The 17606-nt window shown below is 41.7% G+C and overlaps 2 protein-coding genes across 2 annotated transcripts in view; one reads left to right on the top strand and one right to left on the bottom strand.

Annotated features, from left to right (window-relative positions):
• The first annotated feature begins 958 nt into the window (after positions 1-958).
• chst2b (carbohydrate (N-acetylglucosamine-6-O) sulfotransferase 2b) lies at positions 959-5133 on the top strand. The gene has a single exon (XM_034147350.1). The coding sequence runs from the start codon at positions 1916-1918 to the stop codon at positions 3311-3313; it is 1398 nt and encodes a 465-aa protein (XP_034003241.1). The 5' UTR covers positions 959-1915; the 3' UTR covers positions 3314-5133.
• A 660-nt stretch (positions 5134-5793) lies between these two features.
• Positions 5794-17606, bottom strand: part of LOC117495803 (sodium/hydrogen exchanger 9-like) — a 66918-nt gene continuing 55105 nt past the window's right edge. The window contains 5 exon segments of the mRNA XM_034147341.1: positions 5794-6415; positions 6503-6577; positions 6579-6609; positions 12194-12249; positions 13704-13755. Of these exon segments, the coding sequence (XP_034003232.1) occupies positions 6251-6415; positions 6503-6577; positions 6579-6609; positions 12194-12249; positions 13704-13755 (379 nt within the window). The 3' untranslated portion in view covers positions 5794-6250.

Genomic DNA, 17606 nt, shown 5'->3' on the forward strand with positions numbered 1-17606 from the left:
CGTAGTTTAGTAAACCTCAATGTTAATGGATTGATCCTTAACATTAATTATATAATTGGAAATGTGAGAAACTTGCTGTTATGTAATCATAATGTTTTAGGCTTGATGAGAGTCTGTTTTCAGTCTGAAATCTGTTTCTTTGTCTTGTTTGGAAACACGACTCTCCAGCAGAGGGCAGTGTGCACAAAGGATTAATAGCAGCCTATATGCATTGTATGAGTACAGTATGAGTACATATGGGGTGGAAAGATCACACAGAGCATTAAGAGCAGTCATTCATTGCATACAGTAAAATAATCCAACGTATATATAAATATATAAACTCTTTTTAAAAGCACTTACACACACAGCGTTACATGATCTGTAGCAGATGTTCTAAGAGAAACAGTGAGGGCATACTGTTGACATTTTGTAAACAGACCTATTATTGCGAAACAGTAAAAGAAAGGTTCCAAGATGTATCAAATAAGTTGAATAGAATGAAAAAACATGACCAAAAAAATTGCAATTTGGATAATGCACTCCTATTGATTTCTCTTCACGGGGTCAAAGGGCCCCTGTTTTGGGATCCCAAGCCTCTTAGGAAGGATGATTTCCCAATCTGCAGAGCATGCGGTCTCCTCTGTTCAAACACAGCCTTACAGCTTCCTGTCAGCTCCTCGGGAACGGCTGTCAGATGTCACACTGGAGCTGAATCCACTTGAGAGAGGTGCCACTCACATCCCTGCTGCACACTGTCTCAATACATGGAGAAGAAAACAGTAACAGGAAGCTATTTTGCAAGTCATGTGTGTATGATATACCTTTAACTAACGTGACAACCATTTCTAATACGGTTAGTTTGTCCTGAAAAGAAAGATGTTTATTAGTTGATTATGCCTTTCAGGGTTGAGGTTATACATGCATTATTACACAAGGATATCAAACAAACCAAACATATTAAAAAAGGGCTTAGACATCTGAGGGTTAACAGGCTAATATGAGATGTATATGAACAATTTAAAGACAGGAATAGAATAGAACAAGATGATTGTAAACAAAAGAAAATAGGGGTGTGTGGGTTGTGTGAACATGAAATCCTGGACACGTGCACCTGTCCAATAGTGTTTAAAATATTGGGGTGGATTGTGGTTACTAGGATGCAGATAGAGATGAAGGCCTCTCTGAAACATAACAACAGCATCACTCCCCACAGTCTACCATTGCTGCGATCTGTGGGAGCCAGAGAGGAGCCCTGTAGAGTGATTGGCGTGCAGCACAGCCAATGGAGAGGCTCGCTGACGCACGACGCGGACCAATCCAGTGCCTCTGTGGGCGGGGCTTCGTCCGTGCATTCTGATTGAATCGGTCCAGTTTGTATTAGTTGGACGAGCAAGGAAGGGGGAGCAGGAAGAAACGAAGGAGGGGGTTACCCTTTCACTAAACTGTGTGGAGATACCGGCCGGGCGTTGCTCTGTTTTCCCAGATGCGGAGTGATTTGAGAGAAAGCAGGGCGCGCCAAATCGTGACGCCTTATTGTCTGAGATGCCTGGATCTTCCCAGGCTGCCTGTACGAGGATGCATCGGATGAGAAGTGCGCAGGGATGCCTCCGTTGAACATGCACAAACAGGGCGTCTGTTACCATGTTGCTATGATGAAGGCTCCTTCCTTTTTGTTGTGATCCGCGCACCGCTCTGTGGACACAAAACGCTCCTCTCGTCCGTTACCAATGAAGAGCATTGCGCACTGCAGTGAAAACAGGATATCGTGTTGTGGATTTTGAATTGGCTGGTGAGTATTATACCTAATGAACTGCTACTCATCTGGGTATCAATCCCCCCAGTATAAGCTGTGTGCATCCTGCAGAGCGTGTTGCTCCACGTTCAATGTGAGCAGCTTTGTCCAGTGGTGAGAGCCACTCTCCAAAGGGAACAGATGAGAGGCAAACAATACCATCCACCACTGAAGTTGACAGCGCCTTGGGAGAAGGATGCTGGCTTTGGGAGGAAGCTTAAAACCTACAGGAATCATACCAAGATAATAGCACAGCCTGGGCTCGTGATGAAAGTCCTCCGCAGGAAGAGGATTGTGTTATTCATGGCCTACTTCTTACTGCTGGTCCTCACGATGCTTAACTTGGCTAATTATAAATGGACTAAGGAGCCTCAGCAGTGTAACCATCAGATGAGGAGCACCACTTATCAGGGCAGATCTGACATTCGCTTCCTGTACAGGCCCTCTCTGGCTAAAAAGAGGCAGCTCATCTACGTGCTGACCACCTGGAGGTCGGGGTCCTCCTTTTTCGGGGAGCTTTTTAACCAAAACGCAGAAGTGTTCTTCTTGTACGAGCCCATGTGGCACATCTGGCAGAAACTGTACCCTGGCGACGCGGTGTCTTTACAGGGAGCAGCCAGGGACATGCTGAGCTCCTTGTACCGCTGCGACCTGTCTGTTTTCCAACTTTACAACAGCCCCGGGGGCAAGAATTTTACCTCCCTGGGACTGTTTGGGGCCACCCTCAATAAAGTGGTGTGCTCCTACCCCCTCTGCTCAGCCTACAGGAAAGAGGTGGTGGGGATGGTGGACGATAAGGTGTGTAAAAAGTGCCCCCCTCAAAGCCTTAGACTGTTGGAGGAGGAGTGCCTCAAATATAGCACCATAGTCATTAAAGGGGTACGCATTTTGGACGTTAACGTGCTGGCCCCCCTCATGGAGGACCCATCGTTGGATTTGAAGGTGATACACCTGGTCAGAGACCCGCGGGCCGTGGCTAACTCCAGGATCAAATCCAGACACGGCCTGATAAGGGAGAATTTACAGGTGGTGCGCAGCAGGGATCCTAAACTTCGCCGGATCCCTTTCGTGGATCCCGGTCACAAAGCCAACAAGAAGGACGGCGCGGACTACCACTCCATCGGAGCCATGGAGGTGATCTGCGACCGCACCTCCAAGACTTTGAGGACTGCCTTAAACCCGCCCAGCTGGCTGAAGGGGAAATACATGGCGGTGAGGTACGAGGACCTGGTGGAGAACCCTGTAAAGACCCTGAAGAACATCTACCACTTCGCCAACCTCACCGCCAACCACGACATCGAGACGTTTGCCCTGAACATGACCAGCGGCTCCAGCTCCTCTTCCAAGCCCTTCATCGTCTCGTCCAGGAACGCCACACAAGCTGCTAGTGCATGGAGAACAGTGCTGAGCATTCAACAGATCAAACAAGTGGAGGACTACTGCCACCACGCCATGTCTGTTCTGGGCTACGAGAGAGTCAGAACAGCCGGGGAGGCCAAGGACTTGAGCAAACCACTACTGACACACTCCAAACTGTGAAATCGACCACCAAAGACCTTTTAATTTAATGTTGCATTGAGTGCCGTTTCTTCTTCTTCTTATCGTGGAATTAAAAAGCTTTACTTTCAATCACTGTTGGAGGAGCTCCACTGGCCTCACTGGGAATGTATCATGTTTCTCTCCGTTGACTCGCAGTGGTGTTTGAAGGGACCACTTTCTTTTATACTGGAATATTGGATGTGTTTGACAATGCAAAGGCCTTTTGATCAAGGATTTAAATAGTGACGCTGCAAGGAAAAGGAAAAAAAGAACAACTGTATACTTCATGTATCTTGTTATGATGACATTTTCAAAGTGGGGTTATTTTTTGAATGTTCCAAACCTTACAAAAAAAACTGTTTTTTCAGTCTCCATACTGTCTGTAAAAGTGAAAATAGTTGAAAAAAAAACACAGATCAACTGAGAAAAAGCCCATTGCTGATGTCTGTTTGTAAGACCTGGTTTAAGTCAGAGACAATCAATTGGTTTGTTGATGTGCCATAGGTAGAGGTGTGATGACTAGGCTACATCGGAGCAGCGTTAGTGCTACGTCTAGATTTCTAAAAGACTATGTTTTGATTTCTCACTATAAATCCTCATAGGATGATATCATGCACTGTGGACTGTGTCATGCCTCTGGAGCTGGAAGTCTCTGTGTGTCAGTGTAAGCAGTCTGTTCTACCATTTCAAATGTTTACAATTGCTTGCTCTTATAAAAAACACATGGTCTGGGAATATTGCATTGAGTAAAGTTCACAGTTAACAAGACGGTTTTACGCTTTTGTGTTGAAGAAACCCACACATGTAAATCATGATACAAAACATAACAAAAACTGTGGTTCTCAAAGTACGGTGCATGAGAAACAGTTACACATTTAAAGGGGCCCCATAATGCCGATTTTCAGGGTCATAGTTGTATTTAGTGGCTCAACTGTGACATTTTTACTTGCTTTAATGCTCAAAAAGCTCTTTATTTTTCTCCTTTACATACACAAAAACACACTACAGGAAAGGGAAAACCCCCAAAAGCATAATACTGGATGTAATCAATATTGTTATAACAAGATACGCTATTAACATATATTTTAATAACAAAGATTTTTCCAAGGCATACCTTATTCCAGTGCATAATTCAGTGCCCTTCCTCACCATTTGAAAACCATGCAGGAGTAATGTCACACATGTGTTGCTATTAGCTACATAACTTAAAGGCCCCCTGTGGAGTTTTACTGTAAACACATTTTTCTACCATTCAGCGTTTCTCACCCACAAAAATGTGTGTATTCTGGAGGTCTAAGTGAGGTGTTTAATGAATAATTTACTGGTTTAAGTCGATGTTTCATTTCTAGCAGTCTTATCGTGCATTTGCTGATGCATTGATGCCTTTCTTTGTGATTAACAGCTGCTTTCACTTCAGTAGAAATGTTCATAGCACGCATTAGCATTCGTGGGAACGAAAACAAACAAAGGAAGGTTGTTTAATGATACTAGTGGTCAAAAACTCCACAGGGTGCCTTTTTAAGTACGTGTCGTAAAGTGTGTTTCCTAATAATTAGAAATACTGTATTCATTATTCACTATGACTCGTGACAAATCGGCTCAAAAAGGGAAATACACTTTTATCAAATGACTTGAATACAAAGGTAAAAGTCTAAGAGAGCACTTATAACAAAGCTAAATTTCCACCACCTACTCCATCCAGATTTCAATGTGAGTGCTGAGATGTACAGATTTGATCTTGCTTCAGTAAAACAGCTCAGTAACATTCGGTTTGCGATACTCAAAGTGCCCAAAAATGATATATGAAAAGCTCAGAACAAGCCCTCGTTTCTCCTTCTTGCAGGAACCGTAAAAACATGTTTTTTTGACACTGCACTTGATTTTTAAAATGTCAAATTTGTATGTTTTGATATTTAGATCATCACCGACAGAATGTGTTATTGTGCATTGTGTTGGGATGATCTATTGAACAGGTAATAAATCAAAATCTCAGCAAAACCAGTCAAATTAGGCGAGAAATCTAAGAGGAACAGCTCCTTTTTAAGGATGTAATATTGAGCGTCCGTCGCTCTTATAATCAAGTCTCCTTTGCTCAAATCGAAGGAGACTGCATGTATTTTCTTGCAGCAATTGAGGAGCGAAACAGAGCAGCATTCCTACGATGCAGCCATGCATTCACATCATAACATAGACAGGCCTCAGATAAAGTTCAAGGACAATGGCGTTATTATTAATGCGAGGGAAACAGTCTGCATATTCACACAGCCTAACCTTCACAGATTTGATTTGTGCTTTACACAACACCCCCGCCTCACTCAAAGGGGGGATGGGAGCCCCAGAGATTTATAAAGAAGTCAGAGAAAATGCTCACATGTTAATCATCTCTTTGCCAAATGCTGTCAATACACTCTGGAGGTCTTCTTAGCAGCATGATAAGCAAAATTCAACATTTTGAATTAGTTAAAAGGATTGTAGCGGAAAACAGTGCTATAAAAGTTTAATAAGGAGTTAGGTAGGAGCAAAGCTAAGTTGGCACGCAAATACCATTTCTGCTGATTAAGGGAAATACAGTGGCTTTCAATCACGGCAGATATTCATAAGCAATTGTCCCCAAAAAGCCAGAAACAAAGACCTAATGCAACTGTAAAGCTTAGAGCTGCTGTACTGGAATTTAAAGTGTGTTTTCTGTGTGAAAAGTAGACCGAGCACACACTTATAAATCAGCTATTAAATTCCTTAACTGGATCACCAGCAGTGCAGCAGGAAGTCATTTCTCCCCGAGTGTGTCTTTGCATGTGCGTCAGAACAAGAGGAGTGCATGACCTTTTTTTCGGGAGGCTACTGTAGCGCTGACTCCCGATTGGCTCCTCTCAGATGACCCCACTCATGGACATTTCCCTCAGGGCAGATATAGGATTGGAGGTGAATCCTGCAGCTTCAGGTGATAGCAGGAGGATCGGTGCCGAGTCCCAGATCTCCCTCCAGCAGGTCTTCTTGGTGAGCTGGTCCACAATCACCTCCTTCAGATCCAAACCCCTCCTCCGTTTTCTCCAAATCGAACGTAAAGTCGTCGGGATCTGCCTCACACACCTGCTCTTCGTCCTGAATGGTACGTAGAAAATCATGCATTTCATTTTCCCTGTTCTGAGGATATTAGAAGAATGTAAAAAAACTCAAGATGTGTCTTACCTCCTGGACATGGGGGCAGCTGAAGAGTCTGGCAAAAAGCCCACAGCACTGTGGCAGTGTGTCGGTGAGGGGGGGGGCCGCAGTGTGTCAGCAAGGGTTTAAGAAATCTGTGACCTTGTTAAGGCTTGTTGGCAAAGGTGTGTCAGAGTCAATGAGTGTGAACAGGAGAGAGGAAAGTGTTTCCAAACCAGAGCTGAGGCAAAAGTGTTCTAACAGTAGTAATGTAAGTTAAACCAGAGCTCACCCGGGGAGAATTCAGTTCGATTTTATATGAAAAATTGTGTATTTAGAGAGTTGTGTGACGTCTTAGTTATATTTCCTTCGCTTAATATGTTAAAGGTCCATATTACACTAATTCTCAGGTTCATATCATTATGTAGTGTCTCTATTTTAAAGAGTCCTCTCCTGCTGATGTTCAGGTGTATATCAGTATGTAGTGTCTCTACTTTAAAGAGTCCTCTCCTGCTGATGTTCAGGTGTATATCAGTATATGTAGTGTCTCTACTTTAAAGAGTCCTCTCCTGCTGATGTTCAGGTGTATATCAGTATGTTGTGTCTCTACTTTAAAGAGTCCTCTCCTGCTGATGTTCAGGTGTATATCAGTATGTAGTGTCTCTACTTTAAAGAGTCCTCTCCTGCTGATGTTCAGGTGTATATCAGTATGTAGTGTCTCTACTTTAAAGAGTCCTCTCCTGCTGATGTTCAGGTGTATATCAGCATGTAGTGTCTCTACTGTCTCCATGCTTTAATGTTCAAAAAGCTCTGTATTTTTCTCATACTGCCTGTGCTGCAGCACCTCTTTTCACCCTCTGTCTGAAACCAGAGCCCAGTCTGCTCAGATAGGTTACTCGGGTAGTTGGTCACCTATTTGACACTTGAAATAAAAGCCCATTTAATAACGTGTCAAACCAAATGATTTTGGAGAGATGTTTCTTGTTTTTGCCACAGATTTTGAAAGGCAAATCCAGACAGTAGCTGTTCTAGAAAGCATTGGCTAAAGTGAGGCATTATTTTCTCCTGGGTAGTAATAAAAACACTACAGTAAAAAATGCAACAAAAGGAGCGAGTGCTCTGCAAGAGGAGAACTGCAGGGGGGGGGATAGACATGAAAATAATTCACTGTTGAGAGAAGGATAAGAAAGGGCTCTTTTCAGATGTTATGATGAAGTCCTGAAGGTTCAGTGATCGTAGGTGGCCACTTGATAATAACATATTATAACACTTCTTTTCAGGCTAGGTGTGTTCAGTAGCGTCGTAACATCTCATCTTGTGATGCATTTGATTCTGTGTCCACTCAACACAAACTAGCTCTAAGCTGGTACTAAAACTTGTGAAAATGATTGCCTTTCTGAGGTGTTTTGCTCTCCACGCGACAAAATCACCAATGCTATAATTTCTGCACAAAGGCTTTGTACCTTGGGGTCTATAATGAATAATACGATGGCCCAAAAGTACACAATCCCCCTAGCATAAGCACAAAACAGGTTTTTGATGCCAATTCTTACATTGTGGGGCTGTTATCAGCGATATGCAAGAGGTGTGAATTATGGGCGCGCTAACAGGATTTATTTAGAAATGTCTCAGATCAGTGACAGAAAAAAAAAGAGTGATGAAGAGGATGAAGAAGAGGATGAAGAGGAGGGATAATGACTTCCTGTGGACCTGAAGGAGTGAGTTGTCTTCTTGTTGGCACCGTGTCCTCCTGTTCCACGTTGGCATAACACTAGACAGCTGGGGTAATTATAACTGCAAGAGCCGCTTCACAATGGTGTGTGTGTGTGTGTGTGTGTGTGTGTGTGTGTGTGTGTGTGTGTGTGTGTGTGTGTTGTGTGTGTGTTGTGTGTGTGTGTGTGTGTGTGTGTTGTGTGGTGTGTGTGTGTGTGTGTGTGTGTGTGTGTGTGTGTGTGTGTGTGTGTGTGTGTGTGTGTGTGTGTGTGTGTGTGTGTGTGGTGTGTGTGTGTGTGTGTGTGTGTGTGTGTGTGTGTGTGTGTGGTGCTGAGTAGTTGTGCACACGCCCCAACTGCTGCCTCAGCCATCATCGTTCCCTCCCTATATGCGCCACATGTCACCTTCTCCTGACCTCTCATCAGTGGAGGAAAGTACCTGAGTATATTTACTGAAATACTTTATATCGGTAGAGTTTAGAGGAGTTATACTTTACTTACTTATTCCTATACTTCCACTCTATTTATACAAAGAGAGAGGAAAGACATGAAGAAACAAAACAAGAAGATAGACTGTCCACTTATTATAAAACAAATGCTAAGAATATAGTTATTATTGGACCATATCCCAACACCAACATTAATCATAGTTTGACATTTCTTGAGACAAACGTATTCCCCTTATCTTGCAGAGATAATTTAATCGTTCATGTTAGCTCTTCTCCCCGCAACATTTCAGAGATAAATATTGTACTCTACATCCTGTGTTTGTCTGCTGTTACTAGAGAAATGTATATTTAACATGTGTCATATCATCATCATAATGCAATGATAGAGAGAACTACCCAACAGTAGGTGAACTAAATACAGTAGGAATAGCTTCACTCTGGACCAGCTCCAGCACATAAACCCTCTAAAAGGGACCACACTGTGTAATGAACACATGTCTCTCACACACAATACAAATTGCCACATCCCTCTAATTGTTATGCATCGTATTGTTTATGCTCTGCTACTGTGGTATTTTATATAATACTATAAATACAAGTCATGCCTCACAGTTAAAGCCAACTTTGAATTGCAGCCACCCGGGTCTCTTAAACACGGGTGGCCACTGGGATGCTGGGGGAAAAACAAAAACAGTGTTTGCCAGCCCTGAAAACCACAGTCTGCAAAAACCTCCAGCAGGAGAGATCAAACGGGCTTTGATGTCCTTAAAAATTACTGCTTAAGAGTAAAATGTTTGTCCTAATGAGCCTTAAAGCCAGGCTGACAGGGAAACGGTTAAGGAAGCAGCAGGATGAGCCGAGCTGAAGCTCAATTACCTGCAGCGACGCTCACCTGGTCCACATCAAAGCATCTATATAATGCTATTTCTTTTTTTTTCCATCAATAGGAAACCATGGCCAGTGCTGGGCCTTTCATCCTGCACCTCTCTCTCTCTCTCTCTCTCTGTACCTCTCACACACATTTACATGCAGATTGAAAAACCCCAGCACACACACACACTCGGTAAAATGTGCAAATCTACCCACTGTGGAGACTTTTAACTCAAGCTAAAGGGAAGGTGCTACGGTTGCTCGGTCAATAAGACAATAAAGAAACACCCTGGTGCTTCCTACGGTAAAAAAGCAGGCATGTTTAAACATGTTTTTAGGGATTAAACAAACAAAATGTGAATTACAGAGCTCTGGAGGGGCTGGTAGGCGGATTACAAAACTCATCAACCACAGCTACTACCAGAGGGGATTGTAAAATACTGTAAAACGGTGGTTACTGGACCATCAAACACACCGTCATAAACTACACTAAGGGTCATAGCATTGTTTTTCATACCGTCTGTGCATATGAGCTTTTATCTGTGCTTATGCATGTGCTTTTGTGTCTGTGGTGTGTAATTAGGTTTGTATAAAATGGCTTTTAATCAGGCATATGTGTGTTTGTCTGTGGCTTTGTTCATACAGACATGACAGAGATATTCCTCCCCTCTTCTAACTCTTAGAGAGCAACTAAGGACATTTTCCAAAGGTCACAAATCAGCTGACTGCTTTTTTGTAACCCCAGTCTAGACTGTAAATAATTCTATGTCCCTTAGCTATCATTTTAAATTCCATTAAATATTGACTGAGGAACGGCTTCAGTTCAAACTGCATTTAATTAAGGGGGATATTTCGGCAAAGAGAAATAAGAGTGTCATTTTGAAGCAGCTTCTGAAAAAGGTACCCTTTGATTCAATGTTCTCAGAAGCTGAGAGACGGGAAAAAAAACATGAAATTGTAAAATAAAGTAAGGATATGAAGTCGTTTCTAATGTGGTGTTTGAAGAGGGATTGAGCAGGTTTGGGGAGTAACAAATTACATAGTAACTGTACAGAGAGATGTAATCAGATTACCTTGATATTTAAAACAATTGGGGACGACTAGCAGAGACATTTCTGATCATAAATATCCTGTTTTTTTCTTTTCTAAGAGTAACGTGTGGTGGATAATAAGCAGAGTGTATCAGTATCTTGTTAAAACCGTGCTGTTAGCAGTATAATGTCGTGTGTAGGCTTTTCAGCAGCCATGACATGGAGACTTGTGAGAACACAGAGGAACAACGAGGAGGCACTTCTCAGGGAATATTTGTTCTGTTAGATATCAGAACGAATAATATAGTATTCCTAGATGTTCCCTGCTGATAAGGTTTTGAGAGTATGCCAAGAACAATGTAAGTGGCCGTGTAAATCGAGACATAACAGGAAGACCTGAGGCTGGAACCGCTGCCAAAGTTGTCTCCAGAAACTCAAAACTCAATTCATTTTCAAAGCTTAATCCTTAAAATATTCACAACATGTTTTGACAGCCATTTTGTTGGATCGTGTGTGTGCTATCAACATAATTTAAGATTCATTCATCTTGCAAAAAGCAGAAAACGTCAAGGGAGTTTAGTTAAATACGTACAGATGCCATACACTTCTCTACAGTTCTCTACAATAAAGAGTACCGAGGAGATTTTGATTTGTACTAAAACTGGTTCTCTTGCAGCTTTTCTGAGTCGTTTTTTAATGGTTACCTACGCTGTCCGATCGGATATATCCCTTAACTGTTATTCTCTTTTATGCACTAGTAATAAGACACACATTTCATTGTTTTGCAGTGGAAACAGAGTCCATAAAGTCAAATGATGTGCTCCTGACCGAGCACCGGGCCAGGTCATGAGGCCATTAAGTGGTAACATGAGATTAGTCATGAAATGCTACTGCAGAGGACAGGACTAATTCACCATGTGGTCAACAAATTAAGAGGAAAAACGTTGACATTTTGAGAAATATTGTTTTGCAGAGAGTTAGATGTCTGTGCAGCTGCAGCTAGTTAGCTTAGCTTAGGGACTTGAAACAGCTTACCTAGCTCTGCCAAAAGCTTACATATTGGTTGTGCTTTGACTCCTGGTTAAACCACAACCTGCTGGGAATGCACTTTGAATTTGGATGGATTATAAAACCGAAATATTATGAGTTAGCTAGTTTGCTTTGGCAGTAATAGTGGAGGTTTTATTTTGCTCACACAAGCAAGCCAGCTGCTCACTTTCAGTGTAAAATGTGGGTAACAGTTTTACAAAATGTCGGATATCTATGGTAGCTGACAGGTGCAAACGCGCACAACATTTCCATTTGGAAGAAGGATCAAAAACGCTGGAAATGTAAAAACACAAATGTGTTGCCGAAGATGTTTCTTCTTCATCTGCATGTGTTTTGGCACATTTCTGTTTCTTTATTTGCATCGTTTTTGACACTGCAGCGCGTTTCTCCTGATGGAAATGTTTTGAGCCGTTGTAATGTGTGTTACACCTGTACCAAATACCCTTCTAAATGCACCTGAAGCAGTTCATGAACATCATCTTTGTTCTTTGTCCTTTCTTCACAGTCCCTGAAATGAAGCACTCTGCTACTTCCCTTGTACTCGCTGTATAATCTGCTCCACAGGCCGGTGCAGTAACCATTGTGAGTGTGAGCAGATGTGAGAGTGCTGCAGAGAAGAAAGGATACTTGTAGTCCAGACGGTGCCACAGGCCTCGTGTTGTGTCTGGCCTCCCTGTAGCGACCTGTACACCATGAGAGAACCACTGTTACTCGCTGACACATAAAAACCCTCTGGGGTGGCTGTGTACACCGCCTGATGGAAATGTTGAAAACCTGCACCCCGGGATGGTCAGCGGGGCCATATCCAATGACCTCAGCTTTTTACATGTTGCACCTCGGGGGCTTATGTAGGAAAATCTTAAAGATCCCTTCTGGCTAAAGTAGCAAAACGCCCCCAGCAGACTCTCACTCCGGGCAAGGTTACATCAAACCATTTCCATAAGAAAGAGACACGACCTCAGCCCTCCACTGAGACTCTCCTCCTCCTCATGGAACATTCACAGTGCAGGTAAGAGACAGGTCAAATAAGAAGAAGAAGAAGAAGAAAGGGAGGGCGGACATGCATGCAAAATAAAAAGGCACCCTCAGAAGTACCTGTGCGCCGAAGCCTGTCATTTATCAGGAAGCAAAAAGTGCATCCCCTGCCTCTTGAACCTCTGCTTTGATGTGTTACAATAAACAACAGAGCCATGATTAAAGGGTAGCGTCAGTGGAGGAGGATGGCAGGATATACTTTAAAATCCTTGCGTTGTAGTGTGTGCAAAATGCTGCATAATGTTGTGTACAGTGCGTGTAGTCAGAGATGTAAAGATTGTGACGCAGTTCAGCCCTGCAGCACTCGAGTGGAAATTAAAAATAGCTCTTAACCAAATTAGTTTTTATCGTCTTTGAAACCTCTCTCACGCAGTTTCCTCCAGTAGGGAGAGCTGTAATGATGCACAAAACACAGCTTAAAGAGACTGAATACATAGTTAGGATCAGTGGACATTATTTTAAATATTGTAAATAATCAAATCTGCTGGCCTAGAGTCATCTGGAAAGCAAAAAAGGTGTGTCATTGTCTTTTAAATTATATTTTTTTGGCTGTCTATGATAAAGACATTATCCTTAATATATATTATATAAGTGATAAAGAAATAATCCCTAATTCAAGCCTCGTGTGTTGTTTTCTCTGCATATTAGCATCTAATTTGAACGTTTACTGGCTTTTCATGTAAAAAATGATCCCATGGACACCTCAATTAAATCCTTTAAACTCTGGAGAAACAATTAAGACTAATGTTTTTGGTTTAGAGCACACACACATACATGAACAAAAACCTATATAACACACTACAGGGAAAGGAAAGCCCCAAAAAGCATAATAATGCCTCTTTAACTGTATTGCTAAATGGTAAATGGACTGTACTTATATAGTGCTTTATCCAGTCTTTAAGACCCCCCTCAAAGCGCTTTACATACTACATGTCGTTCACACATTCATACAGAGCAGTGTACCTTACTCTAGGAACTAACATTCATACACACTCACACACACCGTTGGCCATCTGGAGCAACTCAGGGTTAAGTATTTTGCCCAAGGATACATCGACATGTTGACTGAATGGGATAAATAGTGATATTAAGGTGATTTTACCTCAAAGGAAAGGTCCTCTGGTGTTTCATCTCCATCTGAATCCACCCCCACTCTGTAGAAAATAGAAAAAGGAAGTTCAACCCTGCATCAACACAATGAAGTGACAAAAGACAGACATTTCTCCACTGCATGTGAAGCTCCACCATTTCTACAAGTCACTATAAAAGGACTGCATGTGACTTTGTAATGAAAGTGATAGTCAGCGTGAAACCCGGTTCACTTTGAATATGACCTTTCGGATTCATCAAGATTGTCTTCCACATCACACCGGGAGAATATCAGCTGGGTAAATGATAAACAGCGATGAAATTACGCCTGATTTTCAACATGTCTGCAATTATTACCCTGTCAATGTGCACCACGGGTGTATCGAACAACAGAGAGGAGAGTCTGAATTGTAATAAAGTGACTCCGCACCGGCCAATGACAGCCAGGAGAGATGCTTCATTTGGAAACACTATCTCATTGCATTCCCTAAATCTACTCATGCACAGAGCAGCACTTTGCACCACCGTTTTCACTCTGATTCTGAAATCAAAAGGTCACAAGTCTGTCGTTATTTTCTAATCTGTGGTTTATTTTTGGCTGCTGCTGATGCCAGTTCCTTCCTAGTTTTGTACATTTCCTCTCTGGGACCAGTTCAGATGGGGGCGTGTGCAGAAGAATGACTTATTTTCTTGAGCTGTGGCCTCCATCTATTGCTATTTCTATTGCATCCATTTATTAATATATGAAAGTTATTTGAAGCTTTGTGCAAAATATCGTTGTTCCTGAGTTTGATGACAATAAAGACTTTCTGATTGCAGGTCAGCATAATCTAATAGCCGAGTATTTCTGATGCAAGGCTGAGGACATTTTGATCACTGAGCAGGGTGTGTGTGTGTGTGTGTGTGTGTGTGTGTGTGTGTGTGTGTGTGTGTGTGTGTGTGTGTGTGCAAGGGTGTAACTTTGGTTTGAGAAGTGGGGGGGACACAAAACAGGGGGTCCTCCGCAATGAAAAATGTTCTCTATTTAATTTAATTTCCTGCCTTTCTACAAATATATTAGGGACTATAGTGTTAACAAATCCAAGAAAAATGTGTAGTGTATATAATGAGTGTGCACACTTATCTAGTATCCTATCCATGTGAACCTGTTTTATTTGTGATGACCTTACCTCCTGTTGGGGGGTCCGGGGGCATGCACCCCGGGAAGATTTGTTTTCTTTAAATCGAAGCTAAATGCATCAATCTGGTGCACAAATGAAGAGATGTATGGATACAGTTCTCAACACTCATATAAAACAGAACTGTATATATTTCAATAATCAAAAAACATTAGAATATGCTCACAACCAATAACACATCATTGATAAACTCCTCTCTATATCTTTATCTTACCTAGTCTGCTTTCTTTCTTTTTATTTATGCATATTTGACTAATCACTCCCCTTTGAAACTGTGTTTTTTTATTTTTGTACTGACCTATAGTACACATTGGAAGGATTTCTTAACTTATTTTATATACAACTAATATTACATAGATGGAAATATTTGTTTACATAGATGACCAAACCGTTTGAGACCCACTGAGATAACTAGACTAAAGTTTACAATCTAATCGCTCGGCGAGTTCTTTACCTCACTGAGCGTTATCTCTCTCAGTCCGACAGGAGAGAGCTCTCCCTCTCCTTATTGTTGAAACAGCTTCTAATCTCTGTTAGCTCCGAGCTAGCACCAGATGCTAACAACAACCCAATCCTCCGTGACGATGACCGCTTGCGTAAAAAATAAATAAACACATTTAAAAAGTGGGGGGGACACAAATGGGATTTTGAAAAGTGGGGGGGACATGTCCCCCCTGTCCCCAGTGGAAATTACGCCCATGTGTGTGTGTGTGTGTGTGTGTGTGTGTGTGTGTGTGTGTGTGTAGTACAGTTTGAATGTGCTGACGCCAAAGGCTTTCACTGAGAGGATACTGCAATAACACAGAGAGGAGATTCTCATCAGAGCTGCACCTTCCTTCTTCCACAATCCATCCCTGGAGTTTATCTTACTGTGTTTTCTTAAATAACTCACATAAAAGCACATTATTGTACTTGCTTATTTATATTTTTGTCTATCCCATCAAACCATCCATCACAGAGACACTGTTATCATTTGTTCACCACCTCTTCCTCCATTTACTCCACCAAGCTGTGGTTTTTCCTTAAGCTTCCTCTCACACCAATCTTTATCCTAACCCCATCCATCTTTGTCTCATCCCTTCTCTTTTTTTAGTTCTTGTTTATCCAATCCTTTTCTGTCCGCTCCTCAACACCCATTTCTCTCTGTTAGATCACTCATCCTGTCTTCATCACCTCCTACCTCCTCCTAATTCTGTTTCTTTGTCTCCTCCTACCACCATCTCCCTGCTATTCTCTACCCACCACTTTCTTTATCTAATCTTCTTGTCAAAACAGTAGAAAGAGGAATTGAATGGCGCTGAAATTGCACATGGATTAAGATTAAGAGGAAGGCATGATATGTGTGTTAATGCCAGAGGTGGGAAGTAGTGGAGTACAAATACTTCGTTACTGTACTTAAGTACATTTTTCTGGTATCAGTACTTTACTCCACTACTTATTTTTCTGACGACTTTTGACTTTGACTTCTTACATTTTGAACACAAATACATGTACTTTCTACTTCTTACATGTTGAACACAAATACCTGTACTTTCTACTTCTTACATGTTGAACACAAATACCTGTACTTTCTACTTCTTACATTTTGAACACAAATACCTGTACTTTTTACTCTTACATTTTGAACACAAATACCTGTACTTTCTACTTCTCACATTTTGAACACAAATACCTGTACTTTCTACTTCTTACATGTTGAACACAAATACCTGTACTTTCTACTTCTTACATTTTGAACACAAATACCTGTACTTTCTACTTCTTACATGTTGAACACAAATACCTGTACTTTCTACTTCTTACATGTTGAACACAAATACCTGTACTTTCTACTTCTTACATGTTGAACACAAATACCTGTACTTTCTACTTCTTACACTTTGAACCCAAATACCTGTACTTTCTACTTCTTACATGTTGAACACAAATACCTGTACTTTCTACTTCTTACACTTTGAACCCAAATACCTGTACTTTCTACTTCTTACATGTTGAACACAAATACCTGTACTTTCTACTTCTCACATTTTCCAAACAGGCTGGTTCCTTTAGTTTGAATGTTTGTTTGGTGGCGTGATCATTATTATTTAGAGTCATTGCGTGCCTATTGGTTTGAACACGATCCGTGTATCCATCATTTCCTGGTCTTCTCTAAAGAAGAGGGACCAATGAAAACGTTGTCATGTTGCCGTTGTTCAGCATGGAAACATTCATTAGCTAACAATGACATTATTGTTCTATTAATATAAAGGGAGGTCAGGTACTCTTTAAAACAGCTGCTAGTTATGGGTACTTTTTACTGAAGTACATTTCAAAGCCCTCTTTACTTTTACTTGAGTAAAGAAGTTTAATCAGTACTTTCACCAGAGTATTTTTAAACACGAGTATCTGTACTTCTACTTGAGTAAAGGATGTGTGCACTTTAACATCTCTGGTTAATGCAGGGTTGTTCTCGGTCTACACTGGGGGAAGTTGTTTTGGAAGTGTTGGGGCAGGCTGTGACAGGCTCAAACTGAACTGAAGTGCACATGACGCATCCCTTCAGCTGGTGGGGAGCATTGCATGGAGACAGGCTCTGTCACTGAACTAAGCTGATAGGACAAGGAAAGGGCAGATAAGGTGTGAGGGAACGAGACAGAAAACGGAACTGAGGGAATTGGGGAGAGGATAGCAACACAATAAAATAGGAGAATGAGTTCCAGTTTCTCGAGCATGATGGTGAGTGAGATAGTGTGCCG

This window comes from Trematomus bernacchii, unplaced genomic scaffold, assembly GCF_902827165.1.
Source record: "Trematomus bernacchii unplaced genomic scaffold, fTreBer1.1, whole genome shotgun sequence".
Taxonomy (NCBI): Eukaryota; Metazoa; Chordata; class Actinopteri; order Perciformes; family Nototheniidae; genus Trematomus; species Trematomus bernacchii.

Bases quoted from the DNA above. Each gene is read 5' to 3' on its own strand.
- chst2b (XM_034147350.1), top strand. From the start codon at position 1,916: ATGAGAGGCAAACAATACCATCCACCACTGAAGTTGACAGCGCCTTGG.